Source organism: Dendronephthya gigantea, unplaced genomic scaffold (assembly GCF_004324835.1).
Source record: "Dendronephthya gigantea isolate DGI-Jeju-01 unplaced genomic scaffold, DenGig_1.0 000034F, whole genome shotgun sequence".
Classification (NCBI taxonomy): Eukaryota; Metazoa; Cnidaria; class Anthozoa; order Malacalcyonacea; family Nephtheidae; genus Dendronephthya; species Dendronephthya gigantea.
The window spans coordinates 1142946-1158297 of record NW_021163044.1 but is presented as its reverse complement, the minus strand read 5'-3'; the positions used below and the strand labels follow the sequence as shown (position 1 = coordinate 1158297).

General features: G+C 38.9%; 2 protein-coding genes across 3 annotated transcripts; both read right to left on the bottom strand.

The window, feature by feature from the left end:
* Positions 1–602: 602 nt before the first annotated feature.
* On the bottom strand, positions 603–7573 carry LOC114525499 (IQ domain-containing protein E-like). Its single transcript, XM_028546871.1, has 24 exons — positions 7314–7573; positions 7159–7200; positions 7024–7054; positions 6901–6936; positions 6598–6705; positions 6156–6257; positions 5925–6082; positions 5805–5843; positions 5598–5719; positions 5171–5317; positions 4973–5064; positions 4447–4551; positions 4200–4258; positions 4029–4086; positions 3550–3646; positions 3257–3442; positions 2788–3132; positions 2484–2596; positions 2226–2360; positions 2011–2137; positions 1703–1857; positions 1238–1396; positions 1036–1076; positions 603–931 (listed from the first exon to the last, which is right to left on the bottom strand). Exons 1-24 carry the CDS (start codon positions 7317–7319, stop codon positions 731–733), a joined length of 2664 nt encoding a protein of 887 aa, XP_028402672.1. The 5' UTR covers positions 7320–7573; the 3' UTR covers positions 603–730.
* Positions 7574–7689: 116 nt separating this feature from the next.
* Positions 7690–15245, bottom strand: LOC114525494 (phosphatidylinositol 4-phosphate 5-kinase type-1 alpha-like). Of its 2 annotated transcripts, none has more exons than XM_028546866.1 (20): positions 14964–15245; positions 13952–14034; positions 13540–13683; positions 13397–13447; positions 13236–13315; positions 12785–12859; positions 12625–12667; positions 12286–12438; positions 12100–12159; positions 11935–12018; positions 11633–11788; positions 11367–11450; positions 11050–11113; positions 10815–10956; positions 10551–10634; positions 10385–10433; positions 10154–10238; positions 9873–10049; positions 9110–9799; positions 7690–8867 (listed from the first exon to the last, which is right to left on the bottom strand). In XM_028546866.1, exons 1-19 carry the CDS (start codon positions 14983–14985, stop codon positions 9111–9113), a joined length of 2325 nt encoding a protein of 774 aa, XP_028402667.1. In that variant the 5' UTR covers positions 14986–15245; the 3' UTR covers positions 7690–8867; position 9110. The 2 variants fall into 2 exon arrangements, with proteins under 2 accessions (XP_028402667.1, XP_028402665.1); XM_028546864.1 differs by having other exon boundaries at positions 7691–8867; positions 10815–10959; positions 14964–15244.
* Positions 15246–15352: the final 107 nt, after the last annotated feature.

Below are 15352 nucleotides of genomic sequence, written 5' to 3'. Positions count from 1 at the left end.
GATTCTACACTTAAAAGAAACGGAGTCAGCACTTGTAAATTCAGGATACGAGTTGTCAAATATACTCGAACTGATATATTTGAATTCGCTTCTATGCCAAGTCATTAGCTGGCGAACACGCTGTCATCTTTATTCTTTACTTTACTCAACACGAACTCGTACATCATGCTGACATGGATGGTATCTGAAAAGCCAGATATCATCAAAAGTTTTGGAGTGATGATCGATCGTGCATACTGTAAGTGCTCTAGATTCTAGAAGCAGCATGATTGAGTGCGTGGATTTTTTTCCATGCAAATTTTGACACTCGAATATTATTTGCTGGTTTGTTCATCATGCCTCGTATTGCATTTTGCCCAAACGCATGGTCTTGAAGACCCAAACGAAGACTGGATTTCCACTTGCACAGAAATAGCCGGATACTGAATTTTTGCAAAATAACTGAAACTGCGCCCGCGTACTAGAGTTCACCTGGTCATCCTATGGCGCATCAAACGCTGCTGCCATCCGCACGAAATATTGAACACTTCGAAAAAACCCTTTCTTAGCATTTTTTTTGAAGAATAATTGTCATCGCAAAATGTCATCCAATTCTCAACGTATCTAGACATTCGGTAAAATTGCATTTGATTTTATAGTCTTCTTTATAAATATCGATATCTTTATACATTCAAATAAATATTGGGTTATTTAGATACTACATTACTAAACAGTTCATAGTGACTATTGATCAAAACAGTTCATCCAGTAACGAGGCGGTCTTTGTCGGATTCTTTCGTGAAATCTTCGGAGTCACAATGACGTCATTATCATCATCATCGTCATCATCGTCGTCGCCGAGCGTTGCCGAAGGACGCGAAGACCAAACGTTTGCAGATTTTGAACTCACTTCATCAGACGTGGTCTTTTTACGAGGTGGAGGAACGGGCACCTGCGATATAAAAAACTGATATAAAAAGAAAACTGGAGTGTTAAACAAATCTTAAACTTTCAACTGTCAGTAATCGTAGTTTGCTAACAAAAACAAGTACTTACATTTTTATTGTTTCGCTTTGTACTTCCCCAAGAAAACAAAGCTAAAAAATCCAAAATATTCTTTTAGCCATGTTAACCCTGGATGAATGCTTAACTGGTGCTTGGAGCTGAGAACTGTATTAACATTATTCTTTCACTAGGAGCGGATTAAACTTCGCAAGACAAGAATTCTTAGCGGTAAATTCGACAATCTTTCACCCACATTTCTTAGGTTTTTCCTCCACCATTTCATCCTTGCGTTTCTCCCGAGAATTCACCTCGCTTTCAGGATCGCTTCCAGCCTGGCTGTCGAAACTTTGTGGCGCTTTTGATGCTCGAGATGAGATGAAAAAATTGTCTAAAGATGATTCGGTCTTTGCACCTTGGAAGAGAGGAGGAAAAAGGACTTAAGAAAGTCACTATCAATGTTTCTCGTGAACTTACTATGCCGGGAGCTGGTAATCATACTGATTAATGTAAACAAAGCCTGTTTGCTACAGGTTTCCTCCTCAATATTAATGCCATGGACACAACGATAACAACTATTTGAGAATTGCTGAGAAGGGATGAATCCACTGACACCAGAGTATAGGTCAGTGGATGGTCCCCAAAAGCATGACGTCATGACTGACTATGACGTAATCAGCATTAAAACTGTCCAACACTTGATGAATCTTAGTAGATGTACCATTCTTGTTTTGAAAACCTTTCTCTTCGCTCTCTTTCCCAAAGAAATTTCGCATCTTCTGTTCATCCACTTTCTTTCGCGTGGCGTTGTTGCCGAATGAAAATCCATTTTTGTCAGGCGACTTCTCTTTGACGGTTGAAACCGACTTCCCAAATCTAAAATTTTTATCATTCTTAGTAATAGGCACAAACATCGTTTCCTGCAGCGGTGTTTTCCGAAAGAGCCAAGGGGAATTCCTTCACGCTTGCTGGCCGCTCTTTCACGTCCTAACTCAATAAATCGCGTGTATTTTAGTGGCCGTTATTCACCTGGTTGGCATTTGAACGCTATCATCGTCGCTGTCTTCAGAATTGATTTCTTTTTTCCAATCCCTTCGAGCGTCTCTTGATAGACTGTTCTCCATCCTTGTTGAGGATTTCTTCCCCCTAACGGACGCTAAACATTAAAAATAATTTCCTTAAACAGTGTTGGCAGACAATACAAAGACCTGAGGCAATAAGAAGCATATGAAGCTGAAATAAACCTTCATCACTAAACATGGATGATTTCTTTCCATCGTTTCTTAGGTTAAGACGCGATCCCCCAATCACAACATCATCGTCGCTATCATTATCACTCTCCTCTTGATTAACCACCGAACCGTTGGCATATCTTGGTTCTGCAGGGGAGAATGACAAAAAGAAGACATCAGTTTTACTAAGCATTTCCTCTTGTGATGAGGAGAGTAGAGAAAAACAAGAAAAACTAAACAGGAAGAACTAAAATCTTTCAATGGCGGCACCTGAGATTCGTTTGTCCGATTTCTTCAAGAACGACTGTTGTTTAAATGTTCTTTTTTTCCCTCGCTTATCGGCGATGTCTGATTCATCAGAATGCTCGCTTCTTGAACGACCACTATAATTACAATAGTTTTACACTAAAAATCCACGACAGTAAAAAAAGAGGCGGGGAGAAGGAACCGCGCTACCTCCACCTAAGCGAAGGTACGGGGAACATCCCGTGATTAGGTATTTCGAGATTAGTTTAAAACCATTCATTAAGTAGCAGTGAATTATTAAATTACTGCATGTATCATCATAATTTACCTCGAATATTTCTCAGCGTATGAATAATACTTCCGCCTGGCATGATGCGCACGCATTGCAGACTGGACCCTAGTGACAGCATCGTCCCATTCCAAGTCTTCTTCAACTTCATAGTGACCGTTACCTAGTAACTCAACACGCTGACGTCGGATGGCATGAGCACGGAGAGCGGACTGGAGCTGAACGATGTCATCATCATCACGGGGGGAGTTTTTCTTGTTATTGTACGATCGCCAATTTCTCTGCAACACTCTGGCTGCCCCGTCTTCTTTATGAGTGAATTTCCCTTTTTGTTTTTCATCTTTCATGGTATCTTCATGAAAACTAATCCTTTTCTTCATGGACCTAGATCGAGGCACGGATAAAACATACACCATAGAGTACCTGGATTGGAAGTTACTGCATATCCCAGCTTCACAAAAACAAAAACTAAAAGCAATGTAAACATCATAATTGTCTCGTGACATACCCAGTTCTATTTCGTTGTTTTGGCGTTGGTCTTGGAGGAGATATCGTGGAACTGGCCTTGTCTTCCATGTTTCTTTCGCGTCTATATTCATCTTTTGCCTGCAACCTTTCCCTATTCTCATCATTTGTTTTTCGTAGTTTGACTTTCAGTTCAGAGATCTCATCTTCGGCAGCTTCTAATTTCGCTCTAATGATAACAAATGTTTTTTTTTCGATAGCAAAGTCTTGGACGAATGACTTTATTCCAACTGACATGAACCCCAGCAATACTCAAAGTCTGTTGGCAAAACTAACCTTAGACTTTCAGCTTCTTCGCGGTAATGAGCTCTGTCTTGCTTGAGATTTTCAATAACACCACGCTGTTTACGTAACTCTGTTTCAGGATCTTCGCCTAGATTATAAAGAAAGAAAATCCTACAATATTTCAATAAACCGTCTGGCTTCCTGGGGCCGGTTGTATCAAGCCCATTTAGCTTAAACGGTGGATAAGCTCAAAATAGAAAACAAGTCTATCGTTTTATTCAACAAGCAAACTAAAGGTTTTTTACCTTAATACAAAGATACTGTTTACAACTACATAATCAGTGCATAAAATTCAAGTTGACTCATTCAAGAGATATGTAATAGTGTTATTTAATTTTGACTTATCAGCCGTTTAGGCTAAACGGGCTTGATACAACCGGCCGCAGACAACTAACAGCTCGATTGATTGGCCAGCTCACAGCCAGTCAACCAATCGTCTATGATCTTACACTTGTGCATGTTTAGCTTACCAGATCTTTTTGACTCCTTTGGTCCACTTTTCTGTTTTGCTTTGCCATCTTCTAATGCCTAAAAAGAATTAGAAAGAACGTTTGTAGCCATGTTCAGACTCGAATGTGTTTCATTATAACTCCATCCTTAAAAAATCCACATTTCCAAATGTTATTACCGCGGACACATACTTGTTCAAGTTCACCGATTTTCCTCAACATCTGCAGTCGGTTCATATCAGCAATGTCGACTGCAAGAAAAGCAAAACTATTTTAAGCCCGGACCAGAGCTCGCACGAAAACACGTATGCATCGTTTTTGAGTGAACATTTCAACTCCTCGTCTCTGCCGCTTCAAAAAATTTATGCAAAGCTGAAGAAACTGAATGAAAGTGCTAAAGCATAATCCATATTTTGAAAGATCTCATGTGTCACTTTACCGTTCTTATTTTTTGTCGCGTTGTCTTTGTTTCGTTGGCTGTCGATGGCACAAAGCAAGTCCTTCTTTAAACTTTGATTTTCGCTTTTCAATCTCTGGTTCTCATCTATAAAATTTGCCAAACCCTCAATTCATCTCAAAAAGACGGCTCATAGTTTGGGGCAGTTCACATGAGCCCGGTTACCCGTGTGATTCAACGAAGCGTGAGATGATCTTGAGGTATTGGAATAAGTCTTAATGAAGCAAAACAACCAAATGCTATTGTTTTGGGTGACTACACGATTACCAGGTTTATGTTATATACTCATTTCAATACCTCAAAGTCATGGGGGTGTTGGGGGTGGTTATGGGTGGTGGGGGTGGTTATGGGTGGGGGGGGGGTGGCTATGGGTGGTGGGGGTGGTTATGGGTGGTGGGAGTGGCATGGGTGGTGGGGGTGGCTATGGGTGGTGGGGGTGGTTATGGGTGGCGGGGTGGGGGCCCCCTCCCCTTGACCTTAGAATCCGGGAATGATAAGTTGAGCTTACACTTGAGCTGATCGTCATATTCATCAGTTCTCTCCACTCCACCACGGCGAGGAGGAGTATTCATGACACTTGAGGATCTGCTACTACTTAACCTGTAAGTGAATATTTCAGAATCCAGAGCATGCAAGACCCAGTGGGTACATGGGTGGGCTGACCACTGTAATAGAGTAATTTTAGGTTTAATCTTAGGTGAAATACCTTGAATCAGAAATGTTTCTTGTCCCAGGAACTTGGGAATAGACACTGGATAAAACTGTTTGTAATCTCTGCGTTTCTTCATAATAAGTTTCCATTTGAATACGGAGTTCATCAATGTTTGTTGATTTGAGATCACTTTTGAGTTTTCTTAACAAAAAGTGTTAATTAAGCACGTTTGTTCCAAAGTAATTTGTGCACATAAAAGATAGAAAACTCCTGCACTGAAAATATTTCCTACCAACTTCAGTAGTGCAGGATTACCTACAAGCAAGAATGGTTTCAACCAGAGCCAATCACCAACCCAATAAATTAGTGACTAGAAACCACTCAAATTAGGCATAATTAAAGTGGCCCTGGGTGAATAAAATGTGGAGGTTGAAACCCCACGGTCCTTGGGATTATCTTAAATTTAAGCATTCCGACTTACCGCAATTCACTCTCTTTGTCTTTCACATTGCGTTCCATGAGATGAATCTTTTGCTTCAAACTAGAGACAATCGCACTTGAATCAGAGTTTTTATCTGTAAGGGTTCGTCTAATCTCGTCAGGCTAATATAAAAAAGAGGAAAAACTGTCAATATGTGCTCAACCACAACAGGTTAGAAATGCCAAGTGAAATAACGGTTTTACGTACTTGTTTGTTTGGATTAAGTAAATCTTTAATTTGACGATCCTAGAAGTCGTTGAGAAAAGGACCAAGTTTTTTTCACTGATCATATAAAGTGTAAATTTTTTAAAATTTGGTTGATTATACCTTCAGGACATTCTCCTGCGTGATTCGTTGTAGTTTGGTCTTGAGGACTCCATTATCAGTCTTCAATCCCTTAATCACTTGTCTTAATTCCATGATATCATCATAGTAATCTTCTGGGGATTTATAGGCAGGTTTACCACTGGCCAAAATATGTTCATCTTAAGAACGGATATGGAAATAAATCAGAAATATTTGTATGCCTACTAATTTGCTACACGTCTTCTTAATTACCTCGCGAGAACGGACCAACGGAAGTGGAAGAGCGACTCTTTCCTTTACGTTGAACTTGTGGTGAGCCCATTCGGTTTGCAGGTGAATTTTCAGAACTGAGTCCTAGATTGGAATTATATATGAAGCTTCAGATGTTGAATAACAACTGCCTGAAATAGACAAAAACACTTCTCAATGTTTCTAGGGGATTTCCATATTAGATCTTGTCTCGTAACTATAGTGATACTAACTCTCCTAATGATGGTCTGTGGGTCAAAATGTCGAGAAGTGCTTTTCTCTATTTAGGCAGTTGTTGTACCACATTTGATGCAAAGTTGTTTGAAGATGCTGCTTCCTGGTTTTATTAGAATGCAGTTATATGTAAGTATAATCAATTTAGCATTAAGAATTTTTGGATGAAACCCTGAACCATTTTTATAATTAATATTGCTAAATCATGCACCTGTAAAGCCATTTCTAATGGCGGAGGACCAAGCTTCATGACCGGTTCTTCTTGGGCCAGTTCTTGTGCTTAGACTTCCAGATGATTGTGAAAAATAAGGTTGGCGATCTAAATATTCATTGAATTAAGATGCATAAACTTCTCACAATAACACTTTGACAAACAAGTAAAACCGTTTATGTTTCCATATGTTGTAAGTAATGGATATTCAATTGGATGCATTATAGTATGTATGTTAAAACCAAATTAAAACTGATATTTTCAATCAGTTTGAAAATCAAAACCATACAATAAGTAGAATACCTTTGCCTTTTGATTTCTTCAAGTGCTTTGATTTTTCTATTCAAATATAGTCACAAAGGGAATATAACTATAATAAACATGAGTATGATAAATGTTATCCTTACATTATTCAGAAAAGTATACCTTGATACTGTGAACTGTCATCCAAGCTTTGCTAAATAAAAACATCTCTATCATTAGTTCAGAATCACATTTGTTTCAACAATGGACCGCTTGCATAATAGACCTTAATATGCCCTCATTCAATTTCCATCTTACCAGTGATATGACTGAGCCAAATTCTGATCCAAAATCATCATCCTTTAAAATTGATGTTAGAAAGTAAATATTTAGTATGTCAAGAACAAATCAACAACTCGTATAAAACGCGCCAAATCAAATTCATCTGCTGCAAAATGAACTTGATTTCTTACCTCCATAAAGAAACAAAATATATTATATTGTATGTCGATTGACTCGATTCTGCCAGAATATTACATTTGTTATAAATGAAGATCGCTATAAACAATTCCGTTACAATGTCCGTTACAATAATACACTGAATGAAATGTACATCACCGTTTACTAAAACAAGTTAAATACCAGCTTTAAAAATACAATAAATATAAAAACTTGGAGTAACTAAGACCACCATATTGATAAGCAAAATAATCAACACTTCGTTATCAAGTGGGAAACTGGAACGAGTTTCCACCACTGAGCTATAAAAACACCTGGATGACTTGCTTGTGATTTTTCATGTACTTGCATGGTACTTGGGTACTTTGCGTGCAGAAATCAGAATAAACAGATGATGCTCCTAATCAAATATAATGGCGATGTTTTCGAGTTAACAAAATGCTGAAAGGCTATCTCACAAAAAAGTTATTTCCAACTTCAGTAAAGCCAGCTGCGTCCAAGGCAACCTCAGTGAATGCTTCGAATGTAAGTGGAATGACATTCTTAGATGAAAACAAGATATTTAAACACATAAAATCATATTTTAAAAAATTTTAAGATTTCGGTAAAATCGGTAATAGAGGACCAAAGGAATAACCCAAATTTTATAAAAATTATTCTCTAATTACAGTACATTACGCTCCGACTATCCGACTTTCGTTCTCAGACCTCGATGCACGAATCAACTGGAATGGTCATGAAAGTGGCTCTGCACGGGGGGGGGGGATAGGTTTATCGACGATCTTATCTTAGAGCCCTGTCACAACGCGTGTCATGCACAAAAATATATCTATCATTTTATTTTTATTATACGTTTATACTACACAGCGGTTACCTCGAACATAGTAACGATTGGAAAAGTTCTAAAGACCATGTTAGACAGTCGCATCGCCTGAGCCAGCCCTGGCGCCAGTTGTTTGAAAGGCGGATATCACTGGATAAAGGTGGACACTAGATAGTGATTTTTTCAACCGTCGTAAATATCTCTAAAATTAGAACTATCCAAACCTTTTTTAACTTCAAAATTATGAAGTTCAATCGTGGCAGTGCCAAATGGTGAAGAATTTGAAGGTTTTTTTTATTTGAAGGCTTTATCCATCTTTCGAACAACCGGCCCCTGATTAGGCAAGTGTCGGTATTTAAACATCGGAAGCTTGACCACATTTATCAAAATATTACACGAAATCACCCGTCTTCCGTGTCATTGCAAAATGTGGATTATTATTATAAATTACATGTCAAATTGCATTAAAAGCATTGCACTGTGTAACATGGCCTTAACGTGATGTTATCACTCAGACAGCGAGCCTTGCACTGTACGTCCCTCATTGCACCTCTCTCACACTGTACCTCCCTCGTTGTACCTCTCTACCACACGGTACTCAAGTCTTATCCCAGATTTTGTATTGCAGTGGACTCTCATGGATAAACTGGTACACACCAACGATGATTTCCCTACATGTCCCTCTTTTACACCTAGTCCACAGCGCTCATCCTCGGAGGTCACGGCTGCATAGCAACAGCTGAACCTACACAAGCAAAAGACAATTCAGCTTTGGTACTTAGCAACATGGTCCATCCATGATCGAGACCTCTCAAATACCTCAGCTGTGACGTAGTTTGCGAACGCGTGCTTCTTATTAGTCAAATGGGCCGCACAAGCCAGAAAACTAATTTACAACGCGAAAGATTTATGCTGTGAGTGCGTGACTCCCATCATGGACGCATCTCGTCAATGAATAAAAATTAAATAGAAAATAAATACCCTAACCTTATATTTTCGAGTCCGACACACAAGGTTCACTATCGGTTGATGATTGTCTCTGAAAATCTCGTTCTTCAACTTCCGGTACTCCGAAATTACCACTAACATTAATGTTTATTTCTTGTACATCAGCCGTGGCCTCGTGATCGTTATCAGGAATGTCTGAAACGACATCGGAGGTCGTTGGAACATCATCGAAAGTGTTCGGAATAAGATCGGACATCTTCGTATCATCATTGGACGTTCGCGCAGCGACATTGGACGTATTCGGAATAACATCGGGCATATTTGAAACAACATCGTTAGATGTACTCGGTGCGTCATCGGAGGCATTCGGAATGCTCGGTTCATTATCGAGAGTAATCGCAATGACATTAGATGCGCTTGGATTTAGCTCAGTTGCCTGATCATCATTCGCTAAGCTCGTCTGTTTTGAATTTCCATCTGTTTCATGAACTTCAGGACTGCTTGACAAATGTTCGTCCTGAAATGTTACGGAATGTTCGAGTCTTGATACTTCGTGCGTTATCGTCGATTGGTCGGTGGTGATCGTCGACTCGTCGTCCATGATCGTTGACTCCTTGTGGGAATCCGTGGATACGTCGTGAGCAGGCAAAGGTGTTTCGGGAGACTTTTTTGTCACGTCAAGTGATCGACCTCCACCACCCATGAAGGAAACATCGCCAGGAACAACATCTAGGAAAAACAAGTTATCAGTTCATGTATTTATTGCAATAATTTACATCGTAATTTTTCATGCATTTCGTACTTGCTAAGCCAGCATCTAGTGATGGCGACAAGACTGTTTTGTTTCCAAAACCTCTGCTAGAATCCCCGACTCTGTTGACGTGTTTATCGCTGTCGGACGAGGTCCTCCCTCGCTCTTTTCCCCTGTTGAAACTTGCTCGTTTCTTTGATGGAGATCTCGCGATTTGCGCTTTGGTGCCTGCGATGATAAAACAAGATTGATTGAGTTTGCAACAAGAGGCCGAGTTTGCATATTCAACATATGGAATACAATACACTGTGTGTTTTCTCTGTTTTCTATACCTGGTTGTTTCCTGAAAACCTTTTCCGACATAAATTCCTGGAATCTCCTGGCGTAAAAGCTAGGTCGGTGGACCGATATGGCGTCCTAAACAAATAATATATAAAATATTCGCGGTTTGCTTCACAAAAACAATCAAGCTAGAGTCTCTTCATTATCATTGGGTGGGATCCAGAGTATGTCTCTCCAAGAGTAGTAAGTCAGATACTGTACGATGACTGTATTAAACCTACCCCATCTTGAACAACAGACTTGAGACCATGTTCAAGTCGCTTCTTCAAACTTAAAAAGGAATGAATCAACTATAAGATTGTTGCCTTTAACATGATTTTTAACAGGAAACCAAACTGCTAAGTCTTTGACAACACGCATCAAACATTAAAACATCGTCACAAGTACCGATAACTTTGCAAGATATCAATAATGCCAATGAACAGCAATAATCTATCTCCTTTTGCATTTCGTGCCCGTATTGCACCATATCTATGAAAGTATAAACATAAGAAAATATCAACATAAACAATTAAAACAATTTGTAATCGAAGTAAATAAATTGCCGGGATGATGAAGGAAAATTGATAGAAGATCAATCATTAATATAGCCTTGGTCAATCTTATGATCAGAAGTGCATTGAGTGATGAAGGCGACGTCAAAAAACTTACGGTGTGTCGTCTCTATGTTGGGGTATCGCCTCCCAGTACGCAGCAAAATCATCTCTGTTACGGCCTGAAGGATTTCTCGCAACTGCAGCAGAACCAAGAACTTTGGCTTGTTCATCTGTGCTCTTTTCACTTGCCTTTCGATCTTCTAGGAGGCAAAAATAGTAAAGCATGTTGTTAGTTGTTCATTCATTATAAGATGCCACTCGTGAACTGACGAACACCATCGTAACGGTACCGTTATTTGTCGTAGCTGAGTCGTTCGCTTTCGTACCGACCGTAGACGATGCTTCACCGCGAACCTTGAAAGAAAAGTGTAAAAAATTAATGACCTTACATTCATTCTCCTGTTTGCATTTGACTGAAATATTGAAGTTGTTCAAAGTATTTCCTCTTACTTGAAATGCATTTTTTTACGGAAATTATTGATTTAAAGCAAATTTCGAAAATTCCAAAAATTGAATGAAAACTCACGAACACATCACATTAGCCCCCCACCCCAGGAATTTTTGTCAACATTCTCCATGTTAAGGAAGCCGCAGTACAAATACTAACCGCTCTTTTCTCGGAGGAAGCTTCATCCACATTATGTATTGCCAAAAGCAAGCTGTAATCCATGATTTTGAAACTTTCTAATACCTACAACGAAAATATTTGATTACTGTAAATATCTAATAATGCCCAGCGATCCACCACATTCAAAAGTGCTGGCACTTCCAGAGGCAAAAACAAATTTGAAGCGAAATTTTTAAGTATTCCATGAGCTATATCCACGTTCTGATCTCTCTAAGTTTTACAAAGTTTTCTCTTAAACAACTTACCCTACAATCCCTCTGAATGGTTTTGGTCAAAGCACTGTATGTGTCAGAATCCACGAGTAAGCCATCCGGATGGTCATTCATGAAATCAAGATCTTTCAAAGTCGGCGAAGATTTCGCCCTTTCGGCTTTCGATGCTTTACGTTTGTACGTGGAACCCTTGCGGCAAATGAAGAAGATGCTCAAGTCATGTTCAAACTGTTTTAGTTTTATAATTGTATAGCTTGGTTTTAGTGAGATATTGTGCACGGAATGAAAATGATTTTTTGTAAAAACTATAACAGTACAGAGAAGCAATGAAATACCTTAAGATCGTATTTTAAATGTATTTTATACCCAGATGGCAAGAGATTGTTCATCAAAGACAATCTGATGTTTTTTCCGCCGCACTAAAACGGAATGCAGAAGTTTTGATGTTGAGGTCAGAAGAAAGAAAAACGTTGTTGATTTGAAAGAGTAGACTTGCGTACCTGATAACAATATAGTCCAAAAAATTTCGGCAAGAGAGTTCGTTTGTTTTGATTCAAATTCTGGAAATATGGCAGATAGGTGATTAGGTCACTGAGATATGCCTGTATTCAAAAACTTCACCCACACTCAAGCTCATTGAGTGGTAGAGATCTCAGTCTTGGTTGGGAAATATCTAAGGAGCTTACCAAGTAATATCCAGGCAGTAGTTTTTGTAAGAATTCTGCTTCTTTGTGTTGCACGGTTTTTATGATGAACTGGTCATCCAAACTACAGTAGAACAAGGAACCACTGGCGCCTGGATTGGACAACTCACGTAACGGTTCGTGACACAATGATAGCTATTTACAGAGAAAACAGCAAATGTGTTTCGACTTAGAGTTGTCATACAAGTTGGGAGGCATCAGATTGTCTCAAAGTATTTGTGGCATAGGGACATCTACTGTAGGTAGAATATTGGCTGTATAAGGAGTTGGGTTTAACTACAGCTGTGGAGGTGGGGGTTGCGGGGTTAATGAGAAGCTTACCAAAAAATCATCTGGTGCTATATGAAATAACTCCCGGAAATACCTTGAAAGAAAACAAGCAAAACTTTAAAACATTGGATCATAGAGAAATACAAGATGAGTGTTAGCAAATACGAAAATATTGGAATTAAAAATAATGAAGGCTGGAATTGTAGAGTACCTAAATGCTACTGGAGCATATGCCTTGAATCTAAAATCACTGTAGTGGTGAGCAGGAGTCTCTTGTTGCCCAGCACTAAGGGAGTAAAGAAATATGATATGTTGGAAGAAGATCCATTGAATGCATTAGAGCAATTTGAATGGCAGCAGTATAGTCTGGCTCTCTAGTTTCACCAACTGTGGGTGATATGCATTGTTGGTGAACAAAGCATTTTACAATCAATTGCCCAATTTGACCACTGATAATGGCTATTGCTGGTGATGTATGAGAACCAGAGAACTCATCCTTACAGCCATCCTTACACCTCAGAACTGGTAGGTATATATCATCAGGTATTTGAGCAAAAAAAGGAAACATCTCTGGGTACACTGATACTGCCAGCTAATAGACTCTAAACTTTTCAAACATTCAATAAAAACTGCTGTGAAGAGTAAATTTAACACACACATACCTGGGAAAAAATACACTTTCAATTTCATAGAAATCACCCATTAATACATCACGTTCAACTTTCGAGGACAGCCGACCGACCTAAGGCAGGTGAATCAAATTGCAATTGCTAGAAACTTGAGGATATTTAGATTACATATAATCAGTAGAGATTTTACATACTGAGTACTGGATACCAAGTTGAATGGCAGACACCAAGGCCGATGATGGTTGCTAAAAACATGAAAAAGATTTAGTCAGTACATGAATATGCTGTTCATTCAGTATCTAATCAAGACGAATACACGACCTAAAATCCTAAATACCTTTTTATAAGTAATCTGTCCATCTTCATTTATTCGTCTATGACCAATTTTTGTCCCTTTCCTTGTGATTGCGCTTGCACTTGGTTCTTCTTGATCCTTGTCTCGTTCTTTTGCTTTGTCATTTCCTACGTCCACTTGATTTAACTGCAAAACCCGGGACAAAATATTTAACACACTAAATCTATGATTAGCCATGGACGTTTTATACTATGTCACCGGTCAAAACTTGATCCATGCTATCCACTTTCAAGGCAAGCAGTTTAGAATGTCAGACTTAAACAAGAACTTGCAGCTTACAATGTTTCTACAAGTTAAAACATGTGGCACACTTAAAATCAAGGCACAGTCTTGGAGCATAAATTGGTTGGGTTGCCCAAAAACACAGCATAACACTGGAATGTACAGCACTGACCTCTAAAGGAGATGGTTTAACCTTTGATTTGCCATCCGATTGTTTGCCTTTGGGAGAGAATGCATATGACGTTGCACCTTTAACTGAAACACATGTTTATATTAGAGATTAATGTTCACACAATGAATCAAATGAAATATGCCTAAGCACAACTCGTGCAGGAAAAGGTTTGTTCTCTTCAAAACTGAGTAATCATCATGTCAACCAGCCTTAACAACCCTCCACATGAAAGTAATGTTCAGCTAGGGGTTCACCTGTTTGAGATATACCTGACTATAGGAAAGAGGGTCCTATTTCAATGTTTATGTACGACATGACAATGTTTAATGGCCTGACATAAGATGCTTCAAGCTCCTTTCCATGACTCCAATTTAGAGTTCTCCCAAGAGAAATGAAATTGAAGATATACAATACAAGTACAATTGGAAACTTAAGTCTTGTGTGAAAATAGCTTTATTTGGTCATGTCTTCTTCAAAAACTGCGCTGTTGCTGCCAAGCAGGAAATTTCACAGCCAGTATTCTCAAGGGGGGAAGGGGGAACACTTGTTTTTGTGGTCAAGGCATTGAAACACCTGCAGACAATTACATGGCCTTGACAATGCATTGTAAATGACGTCCATACAAGATAAATATAATGTGTACACAGCTAGCTGGCTGTCTCTGAGCAAGCAAGGATTTGAGATTTAAATGTCGTGCTTTTCAAACGAAAACGACGCCCACAGCTTTGCTCGAGATTGTTTTATTACAAAGAGCATTCCTACCGCGATTGAATCTCTAAACATATACACGCAAAAACAAGCGACGAAGAATGTTGAGGTTAATAGCTGATTACTGTTTAAAAATGGCAACTCGCATTATTAGCAGCCGTTACGAATAGTTCAATTCAATGAAAACGATCATGCCACAACAGCTACGTCAGAAAGCCAATAACAGAGCCTATTAATACTAGACAAATCTTGTCAAAATGTTGAAATTATGACAAAGGAACTTAGAATTTCAAAGTTATTTTACCTGGCTCTCCCGGCTCAGTCATCACTCCCACTTCGATAAACCGCGATTTTCAAAGCCCAAAAAGCTCTGTAGACATCATAGATTACATCTTATATACTCCTTTATATGTAATTTCATAAGATAAACTTTTTAGTCCTCCAAAATATGAAAAAAAACGGTAGAAATCCAAGAAATCTTTGACTATATGTATTAAACCCTTTCAAGTGACTATCACGACGACTTCGTCGGTATGATTTCGTGGTAACGAACCGTCCCGATTGTGAAAAGAAAAAGCAACGAGGAAGGTACGATTCTGCTACGAACACACCCTATCAAAATTCCCCCTTTTGGTAGATGTGATTTAGAGAGTTTGTTTACAATTTTTGCAACTCTTTCATTGTAAAAAGTGT